Source organism: Rhinoderma darwinii, chromosome 1 (genome assembly GCF_050947455.1).
Source record: "Rhinoderma darwinii isolate aRhiDar2 chromosome 1, aRhiDar2.hap1, whole genome shotgun sequence".
Lineage (NCBI taxonomy): Eukaryota > Metazoa > Chordata > Amphibia > Anura > Rhinodermatidae > Rhinoderma > Rhinoderma darwinii.
The window spans coordinates 39,118,304-39,130,334 of record NC_134687.1 but is presented as its reverse complement, the minus strand read 5'-3'; the positions used below and the strand labels follow the sequence as shown (position 1 = coordinate 39,130,334).

The window sequence follows — 12,031 nt, the reverse complement described above, 5'->3', positions numbered from 1 at the left end:
GGTATGTGCACACACACTAATTACGTCCGTAATTGACGGACGTATTTCGGCCGCAAGTCCCGGACCGAACACAGTGCAGGGAGCCGGGCTCCTAGCATCATAGTTATGTACGATGCTAGGAGTCCCTGCCTCGCTGCAAGACAACTGTCCTGTACTGAAAACATGTTTTCAGTACAGGACAGTTGTCATAGACTGCTATAGAGATATATACTTAAATTAAAACAACACAGAATCTAGGACCTAAATTAGAAAAATAAAATGGCGTTTAAGGTCTTATTGACACAAGCGTATGTCACGTCTGTACGCTGTCCATTTAAATAACTGACAGCACATTGACCAATGCAATTCAATGGAACTATCCACACATCTGTGTTTTTTCATGGAGCGTGTGTCTGTTGCGTGAAACTCACCGCATATCCTATTCTGGTCTGTTTTTGCGGATCAGACCCGCTTATTTAAATCTATGGGTGCGTGAAAAACACGGACAACATCAGTGTGCTGTCCACATTTCACCCATCAGTTGCTAGAGAAAGGCTTAGAAAAAAAAGTAAAACCAGGAAGTTTTTGCAGAGAAGAAACATGGATGAGAAAAACTGTTGCCTTTTTTTTCATATGCATGAAAAAAGGCAAGTTTTTGCAGATGCAAATTGGATACGCTCGAGGGAATAAGTATACCTCCCAACTTTCAAGTATCATAAAGAGGGACAACCGATGCGTCGCGCGTAGAATTTTTTTTTTCTTTTAAGCCACACCTCTAATCCCACCCAATCCCCGGCCATACACACCTGGTTCAGCCCACACAGTATCATGCTCTTATAGTGCCTCACACACAGTATAATGCCCTCTTGCTGCCATCATACAGTATAATGTCCCAATATATGCACCCAATATATGCACCCATACAGTATAATGCCCACACAGATTTTCCCATGCAGTACAATGCCCACACAGATGCCCCCATACAGTATAATCCCCACACAGATTCCCCCATGCAGTATAATGCCCAAACAAATTCCCCCATACAGCATAATGCCCCATAGCTGCCCCATGCAGCATAATGCCCCTTAGCTTCCCACGTGCAGCATAATTCCCCATAGCTGCCCCATACAGTATAATGCCCCCCATACAGTATAATGCCCACACAGATGCTCCCATACAGTATAATGCCCCCATAACTGCCCCATACAACTTAATGCCCCATACAGCATAATGCCCCCATAGCTTCCTCCATACAGTATAATTCGCCCTAGCTGCCATTATACAGTATATTTCCCAAAGCTGCCTCTAGTCCCAGTGGCCACATATAAAGTACCAGTGCCCTTGTAGATAGTGCCACAGTGCACATGTAGATAGTGCCCATGTAGATAGTGCCCTTATATAGTGCCAAAGTGTCCATGTTGATCGTGCCACACCCCCCTTGAAGATAGCGCAACCCCCCCTGTAGATGGCGTCATTGGGACTCTCTCTAGGAGCGGAATCCCCAGCCAGAGCACAGGCCTGGGGATTCCGCTCCTTGAGGGAAGCCCTGATGTCACTGTCCATATATGGACAGTGACCTCAGGGGTTTCCTCTAGGAGCGGAATCCCCGGCCAGATCATCGGCAACAGGGATTCCGCTCAACCAGTAGCCACTGATGTCACTGTCCATATATCCTGAGGACGCAGATACAGTTGACAGAGGGACATACACCAGGCTGGCCACCCGGGACAGCGGGACAACACCCGGAATCCAGGAATGTCCTACCGAATCCGGGACGATTGGGAGTCCTGGAAATAAGGCCTAAGGGTTGACATTCACTTTAAGGTCTGTGGATCTTCTCGTGTAAATAAACACACATCCTCATGGCACAGATCTCAGCTCACGGACCATATTTTGAGTGACTATAAAATATAAATTTTCAACAATTTGCTTTTAATACTGTAAACATAAACGTGGACATTGACCAGTGTGGAATGGAAAACTCCTGGCCGTAATTTTACTGATGAGGGGTCAAATATACTTTTAAGGTGTGTCATTAATTCCTCAGTGAATTTATTATTGACAAAGTCAGTCATTTACCGAGACTACCTTTACCAAACAAAGATAAAGATTAATTTGAAAGAGAGTATTTCTTTCAGTTATTTGAATTAATGCTACACCCAGTACAATATTGACTTAATGATAAATATTTGCTCTTCACTGTACAGATGTGACACAGTCCCTATATAAGTATCAGTTCAGTTCCTAATATTCCATCCTGCCTACAAGAAGCTGCCTGAACAAGCCGAGAAGCTAACACCACTTCCAAACATGACCGAGCTAGAGACAGCAATCGCTTATATCATTGATGTCTTTGACAAATATTCCTGTACTGAGGGCAAAAAGGACACTTTAACCAAAGGGGAACTGAAGACACTGATGGAGAAAGAACTGCCCGGGATCCTAGGGGTAAGATGTTAATTTACATACAATCTAAATTTCCAATCATCATCTATTCTTTTTAATATATGTGCCAATTTTGTGACTAGAGTGCAGCCCCGAAAAAAGGAAGGTACATATGTTTTAATCTGCAGGTTCACTATGAACCAATACTACAGAATATAATGGAAAATTCCTTAAATAAATACCAGAATCTCTCCCTACAGCTGCAAGAAAGACTGGATAATAACATTTTGGGTTGACAATTTGAAATTTTTCACTCTAGACCGATCAACAGAATATAGATTGCTGTTTACTATGAATGACGTACAGATTATATAGACCAGAAGTAGCCAAACTTTTCCAGTATTGGGTGTACTTTTTTTGTGGTGCTTATGTTAAGTCATCTCCCAAGGAACCAGTCTATGTCCCAATGCTGCAAATTTTTGCATGCCCGTTTTTCAGATTTCACAGTAGACCTATAGTAGTGGTACTAATTCACAGTTGGTTACTTAATACACTTGCCTCATGACATGCCTCTTCATACATGATCATGCTACTACTTCACTCTGCCATGCTTTGTGCTAGAGTGTATATAAGCCATCAGGGACTGTGTAAGACCCACAGCAGCTAATAGACCTGGTCCAGACTCACAAGTCAATGTACAGTGCGATCATGTATGAAGAAGTAACCAAGTACTATCACTTTTATGGGGCACTGTGATATCTGAAAAAGGGGCATTACAAAAAGTTGTAGCAGCTTATTCGCTTCTGTATTGAAGCCAGGAGAAGAACAGCCTGACATCAAGATCTACTGCTCTACTGGTAGATCACAATCTACTATTTGGCCACCACTGATATAACATCCTGCAGCCACTGATGAATCTGCAGAGAAGCCGTGACTAAATATAAATTGCCTGCCACCCTGCTTGTTGGTTCCGCAGCTGAAAGGCGTTGTCCTTCCAGAATTACAAGTCCTTTTTCAATGAGTTGATCAGATGTTTTCATATAGGGAAGCCACCGGATGAGTAATTTACATTAGCGGGGAAATTACGCATTGCACCGCACCCATTGAAATTAATCTATGGAAGAACAAGCCAGGTTCTTCAGAGTGAGAGCCCCTTTTTGTATTGGCTCTTCACTGTGGCTAATAGAAGAAGGGTCAGAGCTCTTTTACATCCATGTATCCTAATAGTACAAATGGATTGATATTATCTTAGGCAGACAACCCCTCTAATGGAGCGATACTGATTTAGTTTGAAAACCCTGTCACAAGCTCAGATTTTTAAGGCCTCTTTGAATTCAGTGCTTTACGAATCCATAATATGGCACATATAGCCTGCTATGGACCCATACTGTACCTCCATGTGCCTCCAATATGGTACCTCACAGAGGAACGCAAAGTTCCTAAGGATCTCTTATGTAAGCTTTTTTTCATTTGCATTTGTCTCCAAATTGAGGGAGTATGAACCAAAAAATGTCAGGAAACACCCTTACATTTTGGAGTATTTGTATATTTATATATTACCACCATATTCCTGAGCAATGTACACAGATTATAGTCACTCATAACAACTCATGTAGGGCTCACAAAGTAATTCCTCATGTTCAGTAGATGTAATTACATAGGAAACCACTGACCTCCCAGTAGGTTTCTTGACTGTGGAAGGAAACCAGAGAAAATTCACGCAAGCATTGGAGAACATACAATCTCCATAGAGAATTTTCTATGGTGAGAAGCTCCGTTCTTCAAGGCAATACGGCTAATCACGAAACCACTGAGCTTTCTACTGAACCAGAACAGATCCCACAGAACATGGAAAAAGTTCCCAAACCCTTCCTCTTGTAATATTTGCACACGTTCTTTCCTTGGGACCTGTTCCTGTTTTTGGTGGAAAAGACAGAAGGGAGAACAGGCTGGTCCAATGCGAATGAGAACTGAACCCTATACAGGGGCCTCTTGTGTTTAGAAGCATTTCCTCAAAACTGATTTTGAAAAAATATATCCCATCTATGCTGTAGTATATTGTCCTCTGCCCCACGTCTATCCACTGTTACTATAGTAACTGGGGCCTATGTAATAAACTACATGGTCCCCTTTTTCTACAATAACAGTATACTTACCCTCCTCGCTCCGGGCGAGTCAGGTCTGGGTGCAGCACGGGTCCTGATGCCTTTCAGAGTGACAACGTTGCGTGCGCCTTGTACAACGTCGTGACGCTGAATGGCATCAGGGCCTGTGATGCGCCTGGAGCCGAAGAGAATCCCGGCTAAGGAGCGAGGAGAGTAAGGCCCAGTTCACACATCGTTTTTTTACACTGATTTTGACACGGAAACCATATATTATCGCAGAATCAGCGCCAAAAAATGTCTGAACCCGCCACCCATTGATTTCAATAGGAGGCGGAGTCATTTTTTTTCTGCAGCTGCAGCTGCAGCTGCTTTTAGCCAATAGCGGTAAAAAAAAGCGGCATGCTCTTTCTTGTCTTTCTTGTCTTTCTGATCTTTCTGATGTCTGATGAATTTTGAGGCAGATTTTTATGCCTGCAAAAAAACTCTGTGTGAACAGGGCCTTAGTATAATAATACTGTCTGCTGGAGCACCGGAATCTAAGCCTACCATGTATGATACTGTCTGCTGGGACCCGTATCTAGGCCTACCATGTGTGATACTGTCTGCTGGGCCCTGTATCTAAGCCTATTACTGTCTGTTGGGCCCTGTAGCTAAGCCTATCATTTGTCCGCTGTGCCCTGTATCTAAGCCATGTCTGATACTGTTTGCTGTACTATGTATCTAAGCCTACCATGTGTGATACTGTCTGCTGGGCCCTGTATCTAAACTATAATGTAAAATACTGTCTGCTGGGCCCAAAAGCGAAACATATCATGTGTGATACTATCTGCTGGGCCCTGTATCTAAGCCTATCATGTTTGATACTGTCTGCTGCGCACTGTATCTACACCTATCATGTGTGATACCATCTGCTGATCCACTGTATCTATTCCTATCCAGTGGCAGAGCTATAGGGGTTGTAGTCCTATAGATATGCTGCCTCTGATACATAAAAAGGTTAGCCTTTTCTAGACCCCGAGGGTCAGCTATTATCACAAGGGCCTCATGTACCTTTTCTAGCCCCTGAGGGTCAGCTATTATCACCCGGGCCTCATCTACCTTTTCTAGCCCCCGAGGGTCAGCTATTATCACAATAGTCTCATCTACCTTTTCTAGCCCCTGAGGGTCAGCTATTGTCACCCGTGCCTCATCTACATTTTCTAGCCCCCGAGGGTCAGCAATTATTACCCGGGTCTCATATACCTGTACATAGTACTGCATGACTGCGATTCGAAAAAAAATGCCTGACTAAGTAATACATGGATGGGTCACATTCACCAGAGCCATTGACTCTCTTTGTGAGCAACTTTCCACTTCGGCTCATACAGGGGGGTCACAAACAAGTAACTCCCCTCTATGATGTCTATATGCCCTAACCTAGCACCACTTCATTTTACTGATCAGCTGTGGTCCGAGCGCTGTCACACCGCCGATTGGACATGGTTGGCATATCCTAGCAATATACCACCAATGTCTGTGATGAGAGAACCCATTTGAATTTCTGAATGATATTAAAGATAATTGCCCAATGTAAATGCATAAAACGATTCATGATACATAATCAAACTATCATTTTCCATTGGGTAAAATTGTTCATACATCAAACATTGTTTTTATTTGTCAATGAACAAACCCTGTGTAGTCTGATCCCGCAGTCATACTTCATACCATCTGTCCCCTACTTCTTATTGGCGCACATTCGGGGAAAAATTTAAGGTACCGTGACTAAAGGATCAGACTACACAGTGCTAGTTTGAAGCCTGTAACCAAGAAAACACAGAGTTCCACATAGAAGCTGTAGACACAAAACTGCAAAGGTGCTTATTTTACTTGTATTATAGGTGCAATAGCATAATAAAAGATGTTGCAAAAATGGAAAAAGTCTTGTTCCAGAATCATCAATTATCACCAATCCCCAGGATAGGTGATAATTGTCTGATTGCTAGGATCCCTACGACTGGGACCACATCAATTGCGAGAACAGGGGTCCCGAACCGTGGCGTAACTACCGCCGTAGCAGCAGTAGCGGCTGCTACGGGGCCCGCGGCATGAGGGGGCTCGTGTCGCCCGCCGGCACGGGCCCCCACCATGGCCGGAGGCTCCGCTAGCAGCCGCTATGGCTGCTACAGCGGGACGCCACTGAACAGTACGGCAGAGCAGGGAGGTATCTCCCCGCTCTGCCATTAAACAAAAGACATGTATCCCCTATCCACAGGATATATACAGGACAGGGGATACATGTGTGATCGCTGGCAGCGATAAGGAGAACGGGGGACTGAAAGTCCACTGAAATTATCCATCACAAACCTCGAACTTCCGGGGTCTGTGTCGGCAGCTCCGGAGAAATGAATGGAGCGCCGGTCCCACTTGTGCGCATGCGTGACCAGCGCTCCTTTCATTTTTATTGAGCTGCGCAGACGCCGGAAGTCAGAGGTTAGTCATGGAGAACTTCAGGGGGACTTTCAGTCCCCCGTTCTCCCTATCGCTGCCAGCGATCACACATGTATCCCCTATCCTGTGGATAGGGGATACATGTATTTTATTAGGACACACTGTAGGTCGCATTTTTTTGGGAGGGGGGACGCTGTATGGCGTTCCCTACAGGGGGGGCTGTATGGCGTTCTCTACAGGGGGAATGCTGTATGGCGTTCCCTACAGGGGGGGACGCTGTATGGCGTTCCCTACAGGGGGGGACGCTGTATGGCGTTCCCTACAGAGGGGGCTGTATGGCGTTCCCTACAGGGGGGGCTGTATGGCGTTCCCAACAGGGGGGGCTGTATGTCGTTCCCTACAGACCCCCCCTGTAGGGAACGCCATACGGACTCCCTGTAGGTAACGCCATACAGTCCCCCCTGTAGATAACGCCAGACAGCCCCCTCTGTAGGGAACGCCATACAGCCCCCCCTCGTAGATAACGCCATACAGTCCCCCCTCTAGATAACGCCAGACAGCCCCCTCTGTAGATAGCGCCATACAGCCCCCCCTCGTAGATAACGCCATACAGTCCCCCCTCTAGATAACGCCATACAGCCCCCTCTGTAGATAGCGCCATACAGTTCCCCCTGTAGATAGCGCCATACAGCCCCCCCTGTAGATAGTGCCATACAGCCCCCCCCTGTAGGGAACACCATATAGTCCCCCCCTGTAGGGAACGCCATACAGTCCCCCCGTAGATAACGCCATACAGCCCCCCCCCCCCGGTAGATAACGCCATACAGCCCCCTCTGTAGATATCTACAAAAGGGGCTGTATGGCGTTATCTACAGGGGGGCTGTATGGCGTTATCAAAAGGGGGGGTTTGTTAAAAAGGCACTATCTACAAGGGGGGGGGGTTCTGTGACACCTGGGGGAGGGGGCCCCAGTCAAAAGTTTGCTATGGGGCCCAGTCTTTCCTAGTTACGCCCCTGGTCCAGAACCCCCGTTCCTCTTAACTACACCCCCTACTCTCGAAGCTTGAATGGAGCAGAAGTCAAGCATGCAACTTTTATGGGACTGACAGAAACAGCTGAGCGCTGTAGTCCACTGTTTCCATCATTCCCATAGACTTTGAATGTAGCGGCAGCGTGTTTGCTTGACCGTCGCTCCATTCAATGTCCTGCTCACTGCGGAGTTTAGTGCTGGTATCATCTGGCATAAGAGGAATGCTTTCATTTTTGTCATTTAAAATTGAAACATAGACAAAAGTGTTTTCTAAATGCATAAACTGACACATTGGTCTTTGGTATCCAATTGAATAAAAATGTTGGGAATTTTCTAATTAAAATTTTCAAATTCATTCTGATTCTAATATTTGTTCTATTTATTTTAGAATGCGAAAGAAAAGGATGATTGTGACAAACTCCTAAAGGATCTGGATGAAAATGGAGACTCTGAAGTGGATTTTCAGGAATTTATTATCTTTGTTGCTGCGCTTACCTGTCTGGGACACGCTAGATTTGAAAAGATGCCTAAAAAATAATTATTTAAATCAATCTGCTGTTCACCAATAAAGTTCTGTATTTAATAAGTTTTATTTGTTTCTTAATTTATTTACTCTTTAGATTACACTCATGCCCTCAACATAGCAAAGAATATGGACAACGAATAAAATATTAAATAAAATATTTTTTTAAATGTTGATCTAGAAAGTATGTGTAGAAAATGTTAGGCTTTGTTCACACCTGCATTGTGGCATCCGTTTTAGTGGATCCGTTGAAATTACAAAAAACGGACAGACTGACTGATGCCAGACTAAACGCAACGGAATGTAAAATCTGTGTTTGTTTTTGACGGATCAGTTTACCGGATCCGTCGAAAAAACTGACTCTTTTCTTTTCATTTGTCATCAGTTATATTCCGTTTTTAACAGATCCGTTTTTATCTTTGAATGTTTCTTGCTTTAATTATTAGTCTGTGCATGTGCAGAAAAAAACGGATCCGTCAAAAGTAATGCATTAGTGTAAAGGATCTGCCAGACACAGCTTCTGTGTCGACGCCCGTGGTTAATCAGTCTGTATCTGCTCCTAGGTCTAATAGAGTGACTCGATCTGCTACCACTCAGGCTGGTAGGCTGAGGAGTGGGAGAACCTATCACAGCCTGGCCAGACGGAGCTAGCTCCCACCCTCGGTCTATTTATACCTTCATTTCCTGCTCTTCCTTTGCCTGTGATTCTGTCTGGTTTCCTGGCTCTGCTGTTCCTGCTAGTACTATTGACCTCTGCTTCATATTTACCCTGGCTTTACTGACTACTCTCCTGCTCTGCGTTTGGTACCTCATACACTCCTGGTTTGACTCGGCTCATTCACTACTCTTGTTGCTCACGATGTTGAAAAAATATTAGGAAGACAAACAAGGACGGGAGAGAGATATGGGAAGGCACAGGTCATGGTGAGTCTGGATTATTATGAGTAGAAAGAAACTATAGCAGTTATACGCATGGTAGCGGCATGGTTGAAGCAGACAAGACCACACAAAGCAGCAAGCAAGGTCCCCTCAGTCTAATGTTCATAGGAAGGGGGGACATTGGGTCTTACGTCACTACATTGAGATATGTGGGAGAAGAGAGGAACGTAGTCCAATGGGACTATGTGGACGTGTAATGTGTTGAGGCAGCTGGGGAATGCGACATGAGGTGTTCCATTCTCTATATCAAGGCAACCTCCTGGAACAATTCGTCGAATGTTAGAGTATTCACCGTTTTCCACTTGCAAGCTATGACTGACTTTGCAGCTTGTGGGAGGTGTCTGGTTAGGGACCGTTTATAAACGGGTAATGGCATAGGGAACATGAATAAAAGAGCCGCTTTGGGGGAATTGGGGACCAAGACCCCAGTGACTTCCAATATGATTTTGAATACAGTAGCCCAAAAGCTCCGTAAGTAGGGGCAACTCCACCAAATGTGAGACATGGAGTCACCTATAGCTCCACAACACCAACAATTGTCTGGTACGGATGGATACCAGTAGAGTCCAGATACCACCTAGAGACAATCTTATAACTGGTTTCCTGGGCCCGTATAGCTATGGAGGCTTTTTGGGAAAGCAAAAAACACATTTTCCATTGCGCGTCAGTAAATGTTTTGTTCAATTCTTTTTCCCAAGCCTTACAGAAGGATGGGAAAAGTTGAGATCGTTGGGAAAGGAGTAGTTTATTTAGTATGGTGATAGTGTGTTTAGGGGGCAGGGTAACACATAGGCGTTCAAATTCTGTTAGCATACGGTGGAGGTGGGCTTGATGATTAGTTACATTATAAAAGTGTTTTAATTGGTTATATTCAAACATGAGGCGTGTTGAGGGCGCATCAGTTGGGAAGATTGAGGCTAATGCGAGTAGGGAGGAGTCAGAAAGGACTTGAGTAAAGTACATAGGATTGGTGAACGACCTGCCTAAGAAGGAGAGTCGAGCTTCACCTTCAGGAATTGCCAGGTTGTCAGTAACAGGGGTTAATAAGCCCAGTGGGTCTATGAGGGAACCTCCCACCCGGGAAGAGCGTAATGCCAAAGAGTTTGGGAAAGAACAAATGAAGCTTGAGTTGGTCTGTTCCCAGACAATGTCCGCATCCACGGCAAGGTAGACAAGGTGCATAACTGTTGGGCTAAACTAACCCAAATTTTGGATTTGTGGTTATGAAAAAAAGTCAAGAACACACGCCTGCGTCGACGCAAGGTAATAGAGATGACAGTCCGGCTAATCAACCCCACCTGCATCTCTGGACCGAGTAAGAATTGTCCTGCCTAGTTGGGGATGACCCAATGGCCAGATAATGATCCAAAGCATTGTTGGATACGTAACCAAAAAGAGGATGGGATGGAGATGGGGATCGTCTGCAGGAGGTAAAACAATCTGGGAAGGAGTGACATTTTTATAATATTAATATGGCCAAACCAGGAGAATTTCTTTTTATGCCAGGAAGCAAAATCCGTGCGAAATTTGGATAGTAGGGGAATGAAGTTATTTGGAAACAATTGTGAAAGGTGAGTGCTTATACGAGCTTCCAGATACGTTATACCCCTAGTGTGCCAGGAAAAGGGGAAATTTCTTTTGAGGAATGACACTGTTGAGGATGGTAGGGATTAGAGATGAGCGAAAGGGGACAACCGAACCCGGTTTCGGTCCGAACATCGGGAAAAGTTCGGTTCGCACCGAATCCGAACTTCACCGGGTTCGGCCGAACCCGTTTTGACCAAACCCGGCTACATTTTGGCGCCTGCCACATGTTAGATGTAAAATGGAGGATTTCACAATATCACCTGACACCAGGCTACCCCATAATGCCTTGCAAACGGCACTCCCAGCCAATCGGGAGGCAGCATAGGGGCGGGCTCAAGCCTGCAATAAATGTCTATGCACAGAGCTCAGCGGCCATTTTACAGACAGGAGCTGTAGGGATAGCATCTCTGTGCAGTTAGGGAAAGCTTTAGGAATCTAAAAGCCAGGAATCCAGCAATCGAAGGGGCTCATCCACTACAGCGGGAGTCTACTCTCAACATCCAAATTGCAATACAAATTCTCCATTTGCCAAGCCAGTGTGTGAATAAGCTTTTATAAGGGGCTCATCCCCGTTGCATGGGTTAACATAACAATCCAACTTGCAATACAGGCAGCCTTTGTAGTACTACAACGCCCAGCATTCCCTGAGTGCACAGTGGCTGATAGAAATTCTCATTCATTGCCATTTGCCAAGCCAGTATGTGAATAAGCTTTTAGAAGGGGCTCATCCCCGTTAACATAACAATCCAACTTGCAATACAGGCAGCCTTTGTAGTACTACAACGCCTAGCAATCCCTGAGTGCACCGCGGCGTGGCTGATAGAAATTCTCATTCATTGCCATTTGCCAAGCCAGTGTGTGAATAAGCTTTTAGAAGGGGCTCATCCCCGTTGCATGGGTTAACATAACAATCCAACTTGCAATACAGGCAGCCTTTGTAGTACTACAACGCCCAGCATTCCCTGAGTGCACCGTGGCTGATAGAAATTCTCATTCATTGCCATTTGCCAAGCCAGTGTGTGAATAAGCTTTTAGAAGTGGCTCATCCCCGTTG

General features: G+C 45.1%; 1 protein-coding gene across 1 annotated transcript; it reads left to right on the top strand.

The window, feature by feature from the left end:
• The first annotated feature begins 2,212 nt into the window (after positions 1 to 2,212).
• On the top strand, positions 2,213 to 8,466 carry S100P (S100 calcium binding protein P). The gene is made up of 2 exons (XM_075849017.1): positions 2,213 to 2,427; positions 8,317 to 8,466. Exons 1-2 carry the CDS (start codon positions 2,290 to 2,292, stop codon positions 8,464 to 8,466), a joined length of 288 nt encoding a protein of 95 aa, XP_075705132.1. The 5' UTR covers positions 2,213 to 2,289.
• Positions 8,467 to 12,031: the final 3,565 nt, after the last annotated feature.

What these genes read in the sequence shown, in the direction of transcription:
- S100P (XM_075849017.1), top strand. Translation starts at nt 2,290, where the DNA reads ATGACCGAGCTAGAGACAGCAATCGCTTATATCATTGATGTCTTTGAC. An exon ending in AACTGCCCGGGATCCTAGGG is followed by an intron (nt 2,428 to 8,316) that starts GTAAGATGTTAA and finishes TATTTATTTTAG; the next exon opens with AATGCGAAAGAAAAGGATGA.